At 38.8% G+C, this 21187-nt stretch overlaps 1 protein-coding gene across 10 annotated transcripts in view; it reads right to left on the reverse strand.

The window, feature by feature from the left end:
• Window positions 1–21187, reverse strand: part of MAP2K5 (mitogen-activated protein kinase kinase 5) — a 249466-nt gene that overhangs the window by 184705 nt on the left and 43574 nt on the right. For all 10 annotated transcript variants that reach the window (XM_032864619.1, XM_032864618.1, XM_032864617.1 and 7 more), the window contains exons 7-8: window positions 17684–17732; window positions 10783–10847 (exon numbers count right to left, since the gene is read on the reverse strand). In XM_032864619.1, coding sequence (XP_032720510.1) covers window positions 10783–10847; window positions 17684–17732 — 114 coding nt within the window. The remainder of the gene's footprint in view (window positions 1–10782; window positions 10848–17683; window positions 17733–21187) is intronic.

Genomic DNA, 21187 nt, shown 5'->3' on the forward strand with positions numbered 1-21187 from the left:
TGGAATTTAATCCCATGTATGCTTTTCTCTGCCACTTTAAAGTTTCACTGGCTATCCATCTTGTTGCTAGGACAATGTAAAAATATAGTTTATTCATGGTTTTTAGATAACTTTTCCAAAAATTTAATTATGGTTTAATCAGGGTTTTATGTTTATTGACTAAGTATATTGTTACATTTTGCTGCTATAGTTAGCAGTTGTAATAGAATCAGAATGTTTGGGAACCCTATACAGTACGTATCTTCCAAATACACTAAGCTTGTTAAAATGCTGTATTGATTGTGCCCTAAAGCAAGTTCTAATTTTGTCTGAACATTTTTCACTTTGTTATTTGAACCCACCAAACAAAAACCATGAAGTCTGCTTTTAAGCAGTGATACTGAACATTCATTCTTTCTTTTGCAACACCAACAAGGAAACGTATGGAGCTTTTAGGGTTAAGAGGATAATGTAATACGAAGTCACACTTAAAAAGCAAATTAATGCTTAAAGAAACTTTATGCTTAATTCCCACAACCAAAGTATCTATTGCTACTTCCCTTCTAATTTGGTCATCTGCCCCTCCAACTTAGCATTAGTGCACAAATAAGAACCGAAACTTTTCACTCTGGTAAGCTGGCAATCTAACACAAACACGGTCCCTTACATCTAAGTGACCAAAAAAGAGCAATGAAAAAATTTTTAAAAAACGCACTGGAAAGTTATACACACTAAATGCCTTTCAGACTTTCCATTGAATTATTTTCCCAAAAAAAGTAATTTAAGTAAATACCCTAGATGCTATGGTGTGCAAATATTTGCTTGTGCTACATGCCAACCAAGAGACTACGTTTTTCTAACACATCAGATACTGTAAAATACTGGGAAAAAAATAAAAAATTAATGTGTCTTATAACTCAAGAGATGCACCACCTCCACTAGCATAACCATACAATTAATCTAGGGATTCAATGATTAAATTTCAAGTTTTTGATAAGGAAAAGAGGCCCAAAGGATAGAATAACAAGTTATGTTGCAACAGCTCTGTCAGTCAAGAAATGACTGTTTTAGCATCTACTGAAAAGCCTCTAAAATTAACTAGAAATAGTACATCACTGACTTTCAGAATTATATATTTATATCTTATATCCAAAAATAATTTGGATTAAAAATTAGGAAACTCAGAGAGTGAATGGCAAATAGAAAACCCCTGGCTTGGGGCACCTGGGTGCCTTAGTTGGCTGAACATCCGACTCTTGATTTCGCCTCAGGTCACGATCACGGGGTCTTGAAATCAAGCCTCATGCCGGCTCCACGGTCAGCTCAGAGTCTACTTGGCCCTCTCCCTACTCCCTCTCTGTCCCCCGCTACTACACATGTTCAGAGGCTCTCTCTCTAATAAATAAAATCTTCAAAAAAAAAAAAAAAAAGAAAGATAGAAAGAAAAGAAAAGTCCTGGTCTGAGTTCTAGTCTTCTAAAAATTGTATATATTTAAGGTGCATGACTCAATGTTTTGATACTGAGTTCTAAGTCTTGATTTGATCTTGGGTATGTCCCTTAATCCTTCCAAGCTTTATCTTTCTCACTGGCAGAATGGGGGTAACCTTCCTAGAAAGGATTCAGCAAGGTCTGATGGATCCAGTGTGATCAGGCCTCTGCCCCTCTCTCTGCTCTCCCCTGAGCTCACTCTCCTGTGACCACATTGGCCTAGATATGACACGTTCATGCCCATCTTCCGGCTTTTGCCAGAGTGGTTCCTCCTGCCTGGAGGGTTCTTCTCCCAGATTTTCTCACAACTGGCTCCTTGCTGTCCTTGAGGTCTGAGCGAGAATATCACCTCTTTAGAGAAGCCTCGTTGAGCAACTATTTTACATTCTTTACAGCACCTGCAAGGTCTGATATCATCTTACTTGCAATCATTTCCCTGATTACTGTCTGTATGCCCCGCAAGTGTGAGCTCCAGGAGCACAAGGAACTTATCTGTTTCATTCACTGCTGGACTGCAAATGCTTAGAGCAGTCCTTGGTACAGAGTGACAGGAAGTACCCCAGACCCTAGAACAACACGGGGTTAGGGGAACCAACCCCTATGCAGTCAAAACTCCACATATAATTTCTGGCTCCCTGAAAACTTAACCACCAATAGCCCACTGTTAACTAGAAGCCTCACCAATAACCCGAATAGTTGATCAACACATATCTTGTATGTATTTAAGCTAGAGAAAAGAAAATATTTTAAGAAAACCATAAGGAAGAGAAAATACACTTACAGGCTGTACTGTATTTATTGAAAAAAATCCACATATAAGTGGATCCGTGCAATTCAAATGTGTTGTTCAAGGGCCAACTCTATTTATTCAATGAATCAATGAATATACAGTAAGACAAACATTTAAAGAACAAAACCAAGCACCACATGATATAGTATTTTTACAGCAGGTGAATGCTGAATTAATTTTGGAACATTAGCCTTGGGAGGGACCTCTGCAATCACGTCATGTCCACATCTAAGTGGGAATTCTTTTCTCAGGGCTTCTGAATACCGGCCATGTTGCTCTGCTTAAGGTAAGAGGACTCACACCTCCCAGAGCCACCCAGCAACAGACAACACTCTGTGTCCATCCTCAGGCCGTGAAGAATCTGCCCATGCAGGTTAATTCCTGAATCGCTGGCTGACCAGGTTCCTACAGTAGGTGCAGTGCACTGCTTGGCCGTGGGAGGATGCCCGCCCTGATTCACAGGACACAACTCTTCTCCAGGGAGGACAGTCCAGATAAGCAAGTTGAGGCTAGCCTTCAGAAACACACAAAGCAAACCTATTCCTTGGTCAACAAGAATGCTTTTCTGACTCTTTAAAAGTCAGCTGTCATGGAGACCCTTAATTGTTTCTTCTTCAGTTAAAAGCTGGCCAATTCTTTTAACCACTTCTCAACTCAGATACCAGTTCCTCCATTAGGTCCTGACCTGATTCTTCCTGAGGAAAGAGCTAGAAATCACCACCCCTTCCTTAGCCCCTCACCTGGGGCCTGCATACAGGCCACGCATACCCACATACGCCCCAGACTGTGAAGTCCCATACTTACTACTTCATCCATCTGGACATGGTCCGACTAGAGCCAGGGTGCCCTCACCAGCCAGCCGGGTGCTATCCACATGGCACGGACTCAGAAAAAGCCTGCTCGACAAATGTATAAAGGATTGGAGAGGCACCACTCCTAGGTCCCCTTAGAATTTTCCCCATGCTTCTCTGGCTCATATCTGAACTGTGCACATCTCTCTGTAGAAACTCAGTACCCAGATCTAGACACATGAATCCAAAAGTGGCATGCTACAGGATGAAGTCAAAGCCCGATGCTGTACCCTCCTGCTAAACCCAGAGAAGGAAAACGAGATCTCCTCCACCCTATAAAGATACACGTGTGCTAACGTTTATCTGGTCACAACCACTTCTGCTTGGGGACTTTCACTTTCTTTATAAAGAAAGCATTTTTACTAAAATAAAATATTAGAAAGAAGTCTTGCCACTTTAAAACTATTTTTCCCTGCAAGGAGATGGTGTTGAAATACTTCAATTCAGCAAATTCTTACTTGAAATATTACCATAATGTATTGATTTTTTACCAGACTCAATTGACTGAAAAGTTGTTTGTATAGCAATATTGGCCAAACCAATATACTAGAACAATTTTGTTACCCATAGTAATCAAGTGCATTTCTGAAGTATAATTATACTGTCATAAAAATAAAGCCAAGATACCCTTTTCCAAGCAATAAAACAAAAAGGGCTATAAAACAGGAAGAAGAAAAGGCTAAATAAATGAGATTTTTTAAAATTAAATTTAGTGTCTTTTAAGAACACCTCCGCCTCCTCTTCCTACCCTTAAGCCAAGGTTAGTAGAAAATGATCAATACTTCAATCTCAATAAACTATTTCAATAATAGTTAATTCGGGTGGAAACAGAGTCTGAAAATCTCTGCTCAGCGACCTGTAACATCCTGTCATGTTGGTTGGACGCCAATAATCCATCATTGCCATAATGGATATGAGCATGTGTGAAGTTACAGGAACATGGAATGGGGGAAGCAAAGGTGGGAAAGGTGTGGAGAATCACAAGCTCAGGTTCATTCTATAGACTCTAATCAATACAATATACATTATTGTATGAAACAAATCTCTAACGGTGAATGCTGGGAGAGCGAGAGAGGGAAACATACATAATTAATTTTATTTGACAAATACTCATTGATTTTCTGGAAATATTAATATCCTTGCTTGTCACATGACACTGTAACACAATCCAGTATTTAATTTTGCATTAAGATGATATCTTGTTTGCTTGTTTAAAATATGATCTTGGCTGCAAGGAAAAGGCTCTTCATTTGATTGGAAATTTAAAGTTAAAATAAATCAAACAATCGCCCTGGCTCGTGGGTCAATACCAAAACCACTTAAAAACTACTCTTAATTTACAAGATGTACCTCAGGGAAAAAATATAAAGGAGTGGGGTCACTGATGCAGTGGGTAGAGAAGCAGGGGTCAGACCTGCTGATTTGGTTCGGCACCTTCAAGATGGCCGGTGAAAGAGCAGTGAGAGCTTTCTGGGTCCTATATGGTCCCAGTTTTCATTGAGGGCTCTTTTGTATTATGTTTTTCCTCTCGGGAATCCCATGCTTGGACACAGTTTGTTTACTAAACAGCATTTCATTTGACAGCAATTCATGTGTATTCTCATTTTACGTAACTGACCACCAGAGCTTCTAATTTTCATTAAATACATCATGTTCCTCTAATGAGTTGACAGAATTCCAGCTCTAAAACCACAAATGTAATGTTTTACTTGGACTCTACAGCCATATTACAAGGGCAGAACACAACTTAATAGTTCATGTGATCTCAGCCACTGTCTCCAAGGACCATCCTCACCCTTCTGCCCAACAAATATCTTAAAAAAATGGGTAAAACAAAAGAGAGGAGAGATCAACCCTTTGAGAATGATTATCCTGTCCCTCTTCTTGTTGTCTCCAGATACAGGCAAATTAATTCTTAAATAATGGTTTATATCCAATCTTCAAAACACTGTGTCAGCAGTGTTTTAAGCTACGTGTTATATTACTGAGAAAATCCTACCCCAAATCCAGGTTAGACCATTAATGTACTGTAGGAAGGAACAGGAGGCAGACAATTCATTACTATTTTCAAACACCCACATGCTAGAACACATGACCTAAAAGCTGATAATTTGAGTCTTAGGCTGACTAATTTGCATTAAAGAAAAAAATAAAAGATTATGCATATGGGCTAACTGACTTATTAGCATGACTTAAGTCCAAGAGTTAAATATCACTTTATTTCTGGACCGAGAGCTTAAGCAACTCCATCAAACAATGCCCCTAGGGAGGAAAGAATCTGAGTGACTGGCCTTCATTATCATAGAACGTTTCCAAAGTAAGTGGGCCTGTTAATTACTTTCATTTCAATGTGACATACTATCCAAAAAAAGAGGACGGTAACTAGTGTGTTGGGTTAATGGATGCTAAGTACTCAGTTTTAACACCTGAAAGCAAATTAATCATTCAAATATATGCCATCAGTTTAGAAATTCCTATTCTTCCAGATGAACATTCTAAAACAATTACACAGGCTCTAAAACTAGCTGGATATGGGGAGAATCCAATTAAAGAGCCCTACTAAAACCTGCTTGGAGGGGCGCCTGGGTGGCTCAGTGGGTTAAGCCGCTGCCTTCGGCTCAGGTCATGATCTCAGGGTCCTGGGATCGAGTCCCGTATCGGGCTCTCTGCTCGGCAGGGAGCCTGCTTCCCTCTCTCTCTCTCTCTCTCTGCCTGCCTCTCTGTCTACTTGTGATCTCTCTCTGTCAAATAAATAAATAAAATCTTTAAAAAAAAAATAAAAAAAAAATAAAACCTGCTTGGAAAAAAACCCCACTTGCCTCATTCTCGTTTCAGCCAACATGTATAAAGCATCTATCCTATCCTTAGGACTGGGCTGAGAACACTAGAAAATACAAGGAAACACAATGGACTCCGCTTGACCTTGAGAAACAACACCGCCTGGGGGAAAAACACAGAGAGGAGGAGAGACGCTAGAATTCTGGTTTTGCCATTGAGTGGCCACATGCCGGGGAGTCCTAGCTTTTTCCGGTGGTAAAATGGGCTTAATATGTTACCAGGTGTCTTAAAGCAATCTGAAAATAAACTATGATAAAAGAGAAAATACTCAGGAACTTCTAAAAAAATCTATATGTAAGATATAAGCAAATTTATGATACCAACTAGTGAATAGCAGGAAACAAGAGAAGTATACTGAGTATCATAATACAGAATTTTTTAAAGTTAAACACAAATTACACAGTTCAGTATCTGTAAGATGTTTGTAGATGCTCCAAAAAAAAAAAAAAAAAAAAAAAAAAGAGCCCCATGGTCAAGTAACTGTAGGGGGCACAGAGCTTAATGATTTTTCTATTATTAGTGCTACTATTAACAGTAGCTAACATTTATTTTATTTTATTTTATTAAGATTTTATTTATTTATTTGACAGACAGAGATCACAAGTGGGCAGAGAGGCAGCCAGAGAGAGAGGAGGAAGCAGGATCCCCGCCGAGCAGAGAGCCCGATTCAGGGCTAGATCCCAGGACCCCGGGATCATGACCTGAGCCGAAGGCAGAGGCTTTAACCCACTGAGCCACCCAGGCGCCCCAACAGTAGCTAACATTTAGTTGGTCGGTCATAGTGCTGAGCCTTTTCTATGAAACATCTCATTGAACCTCATGACAACCTTATTAGATGTTATTATCTCCGTTTTACACACAAACTGAGGCAGAAGACATGATGTAACTTTCCCCAGGTCCCACAGCTGGAGGCAGATGCAGGATACCCATAACCACAACCATACTGTTCTCTACTTTCTCCAGGTTTCTGAAATTCACCGTGAATCTCTTAGAGGGGGACGGAATATGTGTCCTTCCTGAATTTGGGGTTTTTTTGGAGCAACATGCAGCATTTTGAGCAATGGAGCAATAATGAAAGCACATTCATTTTCAAAAGAAAACCTAAATTATTCTTCTTCCTAGGCGTAAGCTCTACTTTAGTCTAAGGTATTTCCTTTATAATCCATTTCGCCCAAATTAGTAATCCAAGAAATCCCGACCTGAAATTACTAGGTCATTATCATAAGACAGACAAGAACTCAGCAAGGACCCTGCACAGGTCCACAATATCACTTGGTTTAAATGTTTCGGCTCAGAATTTCACGTTGTGTAACCGGGGGGAATATCCAGACTTAAAGGGCGAACATGTGATCAACTGTTAAACAGTATATACTGCAGTTACACATGATGTCATATCCCTTGAAATTCACAACATCCCATCAAGTGGAGCAAATAAGAAAGAAATATTAAACTTTTGCTTTGCATTTATTGGTTTTATTATATTTTATAAGAAAAAAAATTAAATAGGCCCATTAGGCAGTTTTGTTACCAATGAGTGGATTTTCCAATATTTTCTTCATCTAGTTTATGTAGCATAGTCTGTAATGTAATCATTTAGTTTGAAAAAAAAAAATCACAATTTTTAAAGTCAACACCATTAAGGTAAACTTAGTGTAGGAGAAAGTCAATCATAACACAGCAAAGAGTTTTATAGAGACTTTAGTAAAGTGAATTCTCATTTCTTGACGATTACACCACTTTTTTTTTTTTTCCTGGTGCTGAACTAAAAGCCAGGGATATAAGAACAATACAACTGAAGCCCAGGCAGAAATGAAAACCAATGATCATTGACAACTGGTTATGCAATTTGGTTATCTTTACACTCTTTCCTCTTAAGACTCACCTAAGCACTCAAACTGAAGAAATGTCTTCTTTGTATGAAAAATATACTATGTAAAATAAAGCCCTAAAATGATCATGTTACTGCCACTCACCCTCCAAAAACAACCACTGTCAAAAACGTATTAAATCTTACAACATGTAGGGCATTTGGGTGGCTCAGTCAGTTGAGCGTCCGACTCTTGATTTCAGTTCAGGTCATGACATCGAGGTGGTGGGATCAACCCCCAGGTTGGGCTCAGACCTCAGTGGAGAGTCTGCTTGGGGATTCTCTTGCTTCCTCTCTTTCTGCCCCTCCCCCACTTGGGTGTGAGCCCATATGCTCGCGCTCTCTCTCAAATAAATAAATCTTTTTTTTTTTTTAAATAAAAAGTCAAAAATCTTCCAACATGCATACTGAGCACTAGCAATGGCACATAAATGAAATCAGGATAAACTGGATGTTAACACAGCATTCCAGCAGTTAAAAGAACTTGTGTGTGCTAAGGATGTGTAAAATAATGTGGTCCTAATGAAAGGAGAACCTCTAGCCATGCTTCTTAGCTAAAAAGGTGACCAAGGCAAACAGGGAGTTATTGTTTAATGGGCATAGGTTTCAGATTTGCAAGATGAAAAGAGTTCTGAAGATGGATGGTGATGAAGTTGGCACAACAGTTTGAACGTGCCTAATGCCACTGAACTACAGGCTTAATAAAGGTGAAGATACTAAATTTATTTTATATGTTCCTCAAAATAATTAAATAAAAAATAAAACATTAAAATGATTTAGAGAGCCTGGGTGGTACAGTTGGTTAAGTGTCTGACTTGGTTTTGGCTCAGGTCATGATTTCAGGGTCATGAGATCAAGCCCTACATCGGGCTCCATACTCAGCACAGAGTCTGCTTAAGACACTCTCTCCTTCTCCCTCTACCTGTCACCCCTGCTTGCTCTCTCTAAAATAAATAAACTTTTAAAAAAGCAAACAAGTGAAAACATTAACATGATTTCATGTTGTAACTTTTCCTTGGTAGGTGGGCATGTTATTTCTATCTCTCTGCATCCCCTGCCCCTTTGTTATTAACCCATGTTTTAAAAGAAAAGATTTAAATCTTAACATCTGGGGTATTGTTTCTAATAAAAATCACCTTCTGGAGTTTGGTGGGCTTATGTTCTCCCCTACCCCACTAGAATAAACCAGGACAGTAAATTCACAATAGAACAAACTGAATTTAAAACTATGAACATGCATGAGAGTTAAACATCTGGTTAAACAGAACCCATGAGTAGGTTAGGCATCTACAGAAATGATTTTGGATTCCATTTGAAGTCAATAAAAGGAATCCAAAGAGTTGAAGAGTTGCTAGAAATCCTTCCTGTTTTATTATATTTGGCTATAAGCACAAAACATTAGTACAAGCAAGGCTAAGGCTTTGAAAATTGCTCCCTACAGTGAACTCAAGAGAAGCAAATCAGAGCACGCTGGTTCCTTCTTCTTTCCTTTCAAAGGGCACCTGAACCTAAGAACCTTCAGAATAGGGTAAAAATTCAAGTCAGATAAGAGTAAGAAGGAGAAGACTGAGATGAAGAGATGCTTTTTATGCAGTACTGGGGGCTGCTTGAGAAGGAATGCTAGTATGATCTAGGAAAGGACAAGAGTGGCTCAAACCCATCAGAGGCATTAGGCATGAAAATATTTTAAGGGCACAGCCTAAGGATCGTGGAGGCAATATGCTGTTATTTAATTCTCTGAATTATCATAGTGGAAGTACTTAACTTTCAGACCAACTACTCATAGTACGCAGTCATCTATAAGAAAAAATAATTGAAATATATGAACTAGAGTCAGGAGAACACACTCACATCCTGACTCTACCTGCAGAGAAGACTGAAGCCCTGAGTGGGTGAATGGGTCAGCTGACTGAGAAGCAGCTTCTAACCCTGGGAAACCTAATTCCATACCAAGGCTGCATCTCTGTATGGAAGAAGTTCTGGGATTTTAGGATGTGACCCTTCATGGTCATGGACAATAGGACACTTTTTATCTATAGTCATGTGGTTAGCAAGCACTTAAAATTCTAAGAACATTAATAACCAATTATAAATTGTTTCACAACTTTGAAGATATATATTAAAACATCTAAGGTAAAAACATAATCATAATGTGATGCAGAGTTAGTGTATATATGGAAAACAGCTCTCTGGAGGAAAGCTTTATTACTCCCTCAGGGCTTTCTTACAGAGTATGGATTTTTTAATTCCTAGTGGAATATTTTTCATACACCATTGCAGACTATTAAGTACCAGATATTACATTATGTAGTTTAAACTTTGCACTACTGCATGAGAAAGACTTCCCTGTCGAGAGAACTATTTTTTACGGTTAGCATTTTTTAATATGAAAATGAACACTCCTTTAGGGTAAGATCACTGCTACTGGAATTTGGGAGAATTTTATAACTTAACATATTCATCAATGTGTAGAAATTCTCTCAGGGGACTCGGGTGAAGGGAGAAGGAAATACAAGAGGAAGAAGGCTTGTTAATAACTTACAGTGTCAACACAGGGCACAGCAATGGTATTTATAAGGGCTGTTTTCCACTGGGCACAGCTGTAAAAGGGCAGGGGACTAGCACAGGGTGCAAACAAGTTTTCAAAAAAAAAAAAAAAAAAACCAGTGTGAAAGAGTGAAGGAAAAAAAATACATTAAACTTCAGGCCAGTTAAAGGTACACTTGCTAATGGTGGACTATTAACAGCTCACCCAGGAGAGATGCAGACGCAGAAATATAAAAAGGCAATATAAATGCACTTTTCCAAGCAATTCCTGAGAAAATAGATGCCTTGCAGAATTTTTGGAGTCAAAAGTGGAAATAAACTCTAAGTGCTGATGGTCATTTAAATATCTTTGCCACGGAGAACTTGAGTACTCACATTTGGCTAAAGTGCATAGAAAGTTTAAATGAAATCGACTACTCACTTGTAGACTGTTCCTCCGTTGCCATGGCCAAGAGTGTCTCGATACCGTATGTCTTGTTCATTCATCTCCATGAGAAAGAAAGAAAAACAAAAAGGGTGTCATGCTGTGGATGGAAATGTCAAGGAAAAGCAACTCTGGGCCATAAACAACAAGCAGTCTGGGTCATTTCAAGTTCAGCTGCAAGAACGAGAAGATCAATACAACATTTGCTGTCCAATTTATAAAAGACGATACCAAGGGACAAAGTGATGGAAAGTTTAATGACAATTTGTTTGCCTGGGTCATTTCATTAAAGTTTGATAAAAGGTGTCAAAATGGAATGATATAACATAGCTCAAAAGGGTCAGGTCAGAGCTACTGATAAGAACACAGTCTCCAGCACTACACATAACCAATGCCAAATAGCTCTACACATAACCAAAGTCAAACTTGGGAAGACAACACACACACACACACACACACACACACACACGGTAATCTAATGCACAATCTGTAAATAAATCAGCCCCTGAAAACTCCTCAGGTGACCCCATAGCTAACATTAAACAAACTAACTGAATAATGTTAATGAGTTTCCTAAAGTAGATACAGCTTTTCTCTGGAAACAGTAAATTAGTATACAGCAGTAACTGGGTAGAAATAATAATATGCTGATGGAAAAGTGCCAAATGAGTGCACTTTCAAATGCACACACAGTCAAATATTGTAATGCATAAAGGGAAAAACATATAAGCATGTGATTCTTATAAACTAAAGTCATTTTCAAAATTTAATATGTTAAACAGCATGCACATTTTCCCTAATTCTGTAAAAATGATTACACCACAAATACTACTCTCGTTTATATCATGAATAGGAGTCAATTATTTTAGTGGCCACAAAATAATGTTTTAGAGTTTTCAAGAACTCCTTCAATTATTTGTCTAATGACTTTAAGACCAGTCAGATTATATTTGATGCATTCAGTAATTTTCTACACACTGGTCCAGTTGCTTAAAAATTAACTGCCAACTTTATTCACTAAATGGATTCAATAAAAGTGTTATTTTCCATATAGCTAAAGCTTGGGAAAAGCCATAGTAAGCCATGGGAAAAAAAAAAAAATCAATTTCCAGGGAATTGCACTGCCTTGCATGGGCAGAAAATGGATGGAGTTTTTAATTCAGTATCACTTGGAAAAAAAATAGTTTGCTTTCAGACTATTATAGTAAAGCTTTAAATATTTTGCTCCAAACATCCACCAATTGAATAAAGCAAGGCTCCATTTATCAAGGGAAATATTTTTCTTCTATACGTTTCTGAGGTTGAAGCTTCAGAGAGCTGTGATAATTAGGAGTAGAGCACAGGTAACAGAAACAGCTTCCTTTCCAAGCCGTTCTGCCAATCCCTAAAAGAATATTGACAGATTAATGTGTAAAGGCCAATTCAACACCCAATTTAATTGTAGTACAACCTGATTGATGCAATTTGCAATCAGCTAATTACTATATTTAGGGTCAGAGGCAAAACGATAGACAAGTCAGAAAAACTGGCAACTATTTTCCTCTTTGAGGGAAATTTTGTTTTTCATTACCTTTATATTACTAATGCAAAAAAACAGCTCGTATTTTAACCTATATAAAAGATGGAACATGAAGAAAAGAAAAGAAAACCTTATTACACTGGACCAAATGATAAATTTTAAAACAGCACGAACAAGAGCAGTATATGAAATAACTTGAGATGCTAAGGTTAGCAGAACTGCTCCTGGGTGTACTGCGATCGGTGGGTATGAAGGATAGACACACAAACTGCACTATCTATTGGCCAGTACAAATGGGCTAATTCCTTCAAAACCTTTCTTAAGGTAGTCTGAACAGCACTCTTAACAACCTCATTTGTACCATCAGCTTCCCTTATAAGCTACACCCTTATCGGGGTCCAAAGTAAATTCCAGGAGAACAAATCTCATGGAGTATATATAGGATTCAGGCTTTAGAAGGACCACACTCTGAGACTGCATCCCTCCCACCACTCCATCAGGGCCTTCCAGATAAAAGAACCAGTAGTTTCCTCTCAGAAAAATAAATACACTGAGATATATTGCTATTACACATTCTAATAACATACTGGGATGGACCTAGGGGCTTGTTTTTATGGAATTTTGTTGGAGGAAGAGAAGGCAAAGGAGTAGGTATGGCACGTCTCTGAGCAGCTTCAACCATTATAAACCTGACATTGTAGTTTTGTTTTGTTTTGTTTTTTTCCCTACCTCTAATACCCAGGAGGTTGAGAAGAGAAGTGGAGCAGCCAACTAACAGCATTCCAACCTGACCAGGAATGGTAGGCATCCAACAAGGGATGAGCTGAGAGGCTATTGTGTGTGTGTGTGTGTGTGTGTGTGTGTACACGTACGTGTGTGTGCATATGCTAAGCATTCAGTAAGCAAATTCAAAGACAAAAATTCACAACCCCTCAGACAATAAGACTGTAAGAGCCTAAAGACAAAAGTTGTTTTGGAGTAAAAATTCTAAAACCATCTCACTTAAAAAGACTGTATCCATAAAAAGATAGGTGAAGTGTTTCTATAATGTTTTAAAGTTTTATAGACCTCTGCCTGGCGTATTTACTGACTGATAGATATTTATTTTAAAACCCCAGATTCTTTTCCTTTCTGCTTATTTGGATTTCTTGTTTTTATATAGTATGTAAATATTATCCACGTAAAAAAAAACATTTAAAAGGAAAACTATTAGAGCCAAGCTCATGAACTGATTATAAACAACCTTTTGAGAATCTCAAATCTCTGATCAAAATGGGTTACTTTAATTGATTTTAACTATGAAAATAAATCACTAGCAGGATCAACTAATAGGTAATAACACTGTCGCCTCTTTAGACAAGCAAATTAGTTCAACTTTTCTAAATGAAGCACAGGAACAGTGGTCATTTTGATACAAAAGTGGGATTTATATGCCTACAGGACACAATATTTAAATATTACGGTTGGGAACAAGTATCACAAAAATCACAGAACTGTACAGTTTTTCAAGCACATAGCCCAATTAGGTCATAAAACTAGTCAGTAACAACTAGTCAAGGCTAGAACTCAGTCCTTCAGTATTCTCTGCTCAATGCTATATCTTAGCAGCTGATGTCCTGGCTAAGTATGGAGGGAACATCCTCTCCCATCAGGCTCACTGGCCCACAGGAAGGAAAACAATAAATGGAAGAGCACTCACAAGTTAAAAGCAATTTCATTAGCTGTGGTATTTGTTTTTAGGAAGATAAATGTTTCAAAGATCACACAGCTCTTTATAGAGAAAAGAGCTGAAATAATGTTTTTATTGAATAGAGATACTGAATTTTTAAATATAGCTGTTCCCTTGTTTTGACTAAAAAAAGGAAATAAAAGGCAGAACACTAGGTGTGAGAGGAGAAGAAGAAAAGCCATTAGAGTTACAATTACACGTCAACTCAAATGACCTGGGAGAAATGATGGGCACTGGGCTCTGCTTCTGCGGAAGGAAAGTCAGGGGCTAGGTAAGTAACATGGACTAGACAGGACAACCCACGAGTGGTTTCCATGTGGGTAGGGGAGGGAGTCATGTAGTGTGGACTCCCATACACAGTCTCATTTATATTCTGGTCTTCGTATGGGATGTAAGATGAACGGTAAGAATCTAAGAGTTTTTATATAGTGGTTATAATACAGCTTTTAAGCTAACTTTACTGTAGAATTCCTATTTTTCTTCCTCAACCTGTTTTGTTTTTCTTTTTTTTTTTTTTTGAACACAGGAAGTTTTCCTAACGGCATCTGAAGTTCTCAAAACAGCCAAGAGCAGAATCAGAATTAGTTCTAAGATCTGTGGATTCCTAGTACATTTATATTTGATTTATCAGGAATAGGAAAATAGTCCCACCCTCTCCTACAAAATCTAAAACACGAAAAGAAGGAAAACAACTTCAGAGATGCAAAGGTCAAAGTCATTCATCCTTGGAGTAACTGTGCACTTTTTTAATCCTTTAAATTGACCCAATGGGCCATTTCTAATCAGTTTTAAATCAAGAGCCAAAGTTAAAGAGATGATACCACACTAAAACTGAAGTGGGAAAAACACATCACAAAAACACACCAGTAGGACTGATTTATAGCTCTCAGTGACACATGCCTAAACTATCTTACGATTCAGCTTTTCTTAAGCTAGAAAAAAAGGAATCCTCCATCATTAAGCAGTAAAGTGTCTCCCTTCCAAGGACTAAAAGTTAAACTTTAAAAAAACTGCTTGATTTAATATAATATTAATGAAATTAATGGGAAAGATGAAATGAAATTCAATTATGGATCAAGCAAAGAAAATATTCTTTGTTTATTGTATGCCTGTGTTAAGAAGAATCAGTACCTATCGCTTATAAATCATTAAAATAAAAATGCTCAATTAATCCTTATTTTATATGTACAGGTCTGACAGAAACTAGTCCTATCCCTAGACCTTTGCTTCACAAATCGAAGCAAAAATGGTTTCAGAAAGCAGTCACACTCTATGAGCAGACAATTGGAGAGATTTAGTAAATCCCACTTTAGAGAGCAGAGACTAATCGGAAAACACAAGCCAGTCAAATGTTTCTTATGAACTGTTGACACTATATCAATGCTGAATCAATTGGTGGCATTTACTCTGAGTGACAGAAAAGAAATAAATATTTATATCACATAACCTATATCAATGAACCCAGGCAGAAAGCTATTTCTAACCTGTCAATATTTGATTATCTTGAAGAATCATGTCCCTTTCTTTTAATGATTAATATGAATTCCTTATTAATTCTAAGTGGAGGCTAGTGGAAAGGCAAATCATTATTAATGCTTGAGAGCATAAACCACTGAAATAAAAAACTATGCTCAAGTGTTAAAGTATTGTTAAATGTGACTTACATCTTCCATACCAAGTGGTGTCAGTGCTCAGCCCAGAAATTTATTGATGCCACAGCTGTGCCTGTTACCCTCACTGCCGTGTGATCTCGCTTTAGCTCCCCTACAGCATCAAGGAACTGAGAAGTTAGCACAAGGAGGAGGCACTATGAGGACCTCCAAAGGCGGGTTTTTCTGGTTTGTTTATTCTTCTGAATGAAAGTAAATACAATGAAAGCTGCTCCTTGAAAGCCAGCGCCATACTGTTTAACATGAGGTTATCCCATCCCCAAGAGAGAGCAATAAACCATCGTTAAGTGTAAAAAATCATTATTATGACAATCTTCCACCACCGAGAACCTCACAACTGAGACCACTAAGATATTTATGGTACTAGGTCTGTTGTCAAAACATGAGGAACATTTCAGAATGCTTATTTTTTCGCACTGGAAATAAACTGTTTTTCATCTTTGGAAGAGGAATCTATGACAGGTTATTTTCCATTGCCTGGGCTGAACAAATGTAGTTAAAGCTTCTTAATTTACGTCAATTTTGAAATACATGTTCCATTTGAAGAAAGCAAGTGACTCATACATAAGTTGTAATTAGTAACTAGAATGCATGCATGCTGAAGACACATAAACATCCCAGGCTCCAGGTTTCTGCTTTTTGTCAGGTTTCATGTCATACTGGCTCTGAACACAGCCAGGGCACTAGGGGAACATGCTTGTGGACCTCAATCCAAACAAACCTCTGGCTGCTTAAAGTCAAAAGTATCAGGTAAATTTTGAGGCCATCAAGATCACACATACAACACCAGGTTTCCGTTAGCCGTAAACAGAAAATCTAAGGACTAGAATTCACACACTCTGGATGACGATCAGACGTCAGAACCAGATCAACTTATTTTTTCCAACTGTATTCAAGGACTATGTGCTAAAGAAGCTGGGCTTCCAGAAGCACTACCCGCCAGTCTCCGCTGTAAGGCGCGCACATCTATTAGGCCGCAAAGTTACAGGTGATATTAAAGGACAAGCACGGGGACCCAGCTTTGTCTTCTTGATGGGCTCCACTACAAGTACTTGATTCATGAAATGCCAATGAGCCTCGGAGAGGTCAGCGTGTGAAGGCACTGAATAAGCATCTGAGATAATTAAGATTTCAGCCTTCGAAACATGGACGGGAAGTGAACAGCAGTTAAGAAAATCAATAAGAGTCTTTTATTTGCAGTGACACAGATGTCTCAGTCAATAGAGCCTAATAGGCAGGCTTGATCGCAACGGACAGGCGCCTGCCTGCAAGGCTATCAAAGGGCTTCCTCTATAACAAACATTAAAACGCATTTATGTTGCTATTGAGGAATCGAGGACCCCGTAGGTAGCTTAATTTGCCGGTGTATGTTTAAAAGCACTACACTATTTCAGATGCGTCCATTTACTTGAATCAGAATTAGTGCGAATACCCGGCCTGCAGGCCTGGCTGTCCCTCTCTGCCCAGGTTAGGCCATTCAGCTTTAGTGGGCCAGCCGGCAGGGCGAACCAAACCAGGGGCTTCTCAAGCCAAGAAATCTTAAATGCCAAAGGTCGGCTGTTGCTCTGTTTCCCTAAAAAGCCAGTGTTCCTTTTGGGACCAAAGGAGGAGCCAAGGTAAGAAAGGAACAGTTTTTCTTCTTCTCCCCAAAGATAATGGAAGTGGCAGCCACCTCCCGACGCAGGGCCATTTCGACAACCCATGGGCTGACACACTTGTTCAGAACTGATTAACTTTTTTCAGACTGAGATGGCAGCAGGGTGTGTGCATGGTACTTCAATCTGCTAGGAGTGAGACCCATTAGCACAGTTTGAAAGACGTGCTGCAAATTGTTCTGCCAATCAAATTAAGCCACCGTAATTCATTTATGACAAGAAGGCGTTCGCGGGCTCTTCATCTGTTTATGAAGTTTATGGACACAAAAACTGGACAGTAATGAGTTACTGCTATGTGGAAATCTTAATATGCAATGACACCTACCTGGCCATTGGCTAATATTTTTCTCAGTTCAGCAGAAGATTTCTTTAAGCTGGAAAAGGAAGACATGATTTTTAATGGCAAGATCATGGACACCGTGGAACACCGCTCAGAATTCCACACTAAAACACGTCTCAGTTTCAGGTGTAGACATGGACTACCCTCTTTACAACCTTTTTCTTACACATAAAATTTTCTCCAAGTAACTGGCCTACCAGAAAGGGTGTTAATAAAAACCCTGAAACCCTAAAGCAATAATGAAGCCTTGAGTCATGATGAAGCTAGACTGACTTGTGGATTACGTCGGTGACCCCTTCGGCCATTCGTCCTGCTGCCTTTGGGCAGCCTTTCAGTGGCAACTTGATGTGGAGTCTGTCGTCTGCTAAATACAGAGTACTTAGCAATGTACTCTTTGGATGTTTATAGAAATGAAAAAATAGAACTTCAAAAGATAAAATAGGTAGTTTAAGTCCTGATCTTTCACAGTTGAGATTTGTAATTCAGCCTGCTGAGAAGCAAATGTGCAGCAAAAATCAATTTTGGGACTCACTCACTGTGGGATCTGGGACAATCTGTTACTCATCCTCTCTGAACGGCTAGGTAAAATGGGGGAAATATCAATGTTATAGGGTAAAAAAATTAAATATTAGAAAAAGCTCATGCATATAGTAGATACTAAATAAATTTCAGCTGCCTTCTCTTTCCTTTTCTGTCCTTTAAGTGGGAGACCCAGCTTCCAGAGACATTTAAGAAATATGAAAATGGAGGCGCCTGGGTGGCTCAGTGGGTTAAAGCCTCTGCCTTTGGCTCAGGTCATGATCCCAGGGTTCTGGAATCGAGCCCCGAATAGGGCTCTCTGCTCAGCAGGGAGCCTGCTTCCCTTCCTCTCTCTCTGCCTGCCTCTCTGCCTATTTGTGATCTCTGTCAAATAAATAAATAAAATCTTAAAAAAAAAAAAGAAATACGAAAACGTTCTTCTCTGGATATACATGGCTATGTAAACACCTATGGAATGAATTTAGGAAAAGCGGCCAGGGGATGCTCTGAAGTTCTTCTAGCTTTATAATCAGTTATACCCAAAGATATCCACCCACTTAGAAGAGTGGTGTACAAAATAGCCCCTCATCTCATCAATGTTCTAACTGGAAATTTAAAGCTTGTTTATTCTTTATCTACTCAAACCCTCTACCCATCTACCAAATTAACTCTCCTCTCTTGTGTAGGTGACTTTCTTCTCAACATACCCACCCCTAAGACTGGGAGGTCCCCGAGAACATGGGCCACATCTTGATCTCCTCTGTATCTCTGTATATTCCCTTCCCTTTCCACCCTTGAACGTAGCGCAGTGACTTGGCAGGTGCTAAGTGTTCAGTAAATGGTGGTCATGGTTCTGGTTGTGATTTATTATATGGCAGTCCTAGACACACACACACACACACACACACACACATTCATTTGGTATCTTTAGTAAGCTATAATCAAGAAAGATCTCAGACTTCAAGTTTGACCATACTTGCTATTTCAAGTTATGATGATTATTCTTTCTAAATACTTCTTAAACTTCTGCTATGGTCAAATGCAGACTATAGGGCCTCAGTCCCTACTTTCTACAGATTTTATAAAATATGCCCTCAACCAAGGATTCTAAACTTGATTTTTTAAAAGATTTTATTTATTTGAGAGGGAGAGCAAGAGAGAGAGAGAGAGAGAGCATGAGTGGGGTGAGGGGCAAGGGGAGAAGCAGCCTCCCCCCTGATGAGGGAGCCTGACTCTGGGCTCAATCCCAGGACTCTGGGATCATGACCTGAGCTGAAGGCAGACACTCAACAGACTGAGCCACCCAGGTGCCTCAGGATTCTAAACTTTAATAATGTCTTCCTGAGTCTAAGAATTCATGTACTAAAGTGGGAGTTAAGAATTCTGTAGAACAAGGGGTGCCTGGGTGGCTCAGTGGGTGAACCATCTGCCTTTGGCTGAGGTCCTGATCTCAGGGTCCTAGGATTGAGCCTCACATCAGGATCCCTGCTCAGCATGGAGTCTGCTCCCCGCCCCCACCCTGTTCCTTCTCTCTCTCTCTCTCTCAAATAAATGAAATCTTTAAAAAAAAAAAAAAAAGAATTTTGTAGAATGAGACTGAAGTAGAAACACAGATCAAAAAATAAACTGACAAAATCAGTCCAGTTAAGAAAATAATAATAGCAGCTATCATTTATTTAGATGATACCATGCACCAGGAATGGCACTAAATGCTATTACATATTATCCTGATTTAATCCTCACAATAACAATAGCCCTGTGGGAATAATTTATTAAGGAAACTAAGGTTCAGACCTCCTCAGTCTGTTTCTCTTACACACACACACACACACACACACATACACACACACACTTTTTCTCCCTTGTAAATATATAGAACCTTGTAATCCCACAGATAACTCCCAATTTAACAGTTACAATTACTGTAAAAACAGAAATAACCAAACAATGCCTAGGCAAGGTTTCTCCACAGATACTCCACAATGTCATACAACTTGAAATAATAACATTTTGATTCATTGCATTTACAAAACACCTTTCATCCAAGAAACAACATGTGATTCCTTAATACAGCTTCATCAATCTTCCTAACACCGGAGGTAGAGAAATGTAAAGTTTAATCATCCTGAGTTTACAGAAGGAGAAAGCCACAATATTTAGGAAAGGCCTTGACTTGGCAGTGGGACTTGAATTCAGTAATTATGGCCTAGCAACACCATGTGGCTTAGTAAGCTCAGTTTAATAAACAATCATCCACCTAAGGCAAAGACTGATTCATGCTTTGAGAGTAACCAAGGAGAATGCGGATTTCATTCATTATGCCAATGTCTGACTACCACTTGGTCTCATTAAAAGAAAAAGTCTGGGGGCACCTGGGTGGCTCAGTCAGTTAAGCATCTGCCTTTGGCTCAGGTCATGATCCCAGGGTTCTAGAATGGAGCCCCACACTGGGCTCCCTGATCAGCGGGGAGTCTGCTTCTCCCTCTGCCCCTTACCCTGCTCATTCTCTCTCTATTTCTTTCACCCTCTCTCTCAAATAAAATAAATAAAAATCTTAAAAAAAAAAAAAAAAAAAGAAAGAAAAGAAAAATTCTGGTAATTTCTTTGTTCCTCAGTTTACTCAATATTTTGTTTATCTGTAATGGACACAGTGACTTGGGCTATTTGAAAATCACTTTTAAAAACATTTTAAAATTTAAATGTGATGTTATTGTAACCCTGACACTTTAAGAGGGGCACTGAGACATCTAAAGAAGAGGAAATGGGTGAGGGGACAAGAAATATTGTATTGGAGAGGCTAGAATGAGTTGGGAGAATTTAATTCAGAGACAAGACTAAGAGGGAATATAAATGTGTTCATCCACTCATTCATTCAAGCATTACTGACTATCTCCTATGTGCCAAGCATCACACTGGGAATTGGGAATTCAGTAATGAATATGCTACAGTCACTGCCCTCAAAGAGCAGAG

This window comes from Lontra canadensis, unplaced genomic scaffold (assembly GCF_010015895.1).
Source record: "Lontra canadensis isolate GAN:19392208 unplaced genomic scaffold, GSC_riverotter_1.0 scaffold28, whole genome shotgun sequence".
NCBI lineage: Eukaryota > Metazoa > Chordata > Mammalia > Carnivora > Mustelidae > Lontra > Lontra canadensis.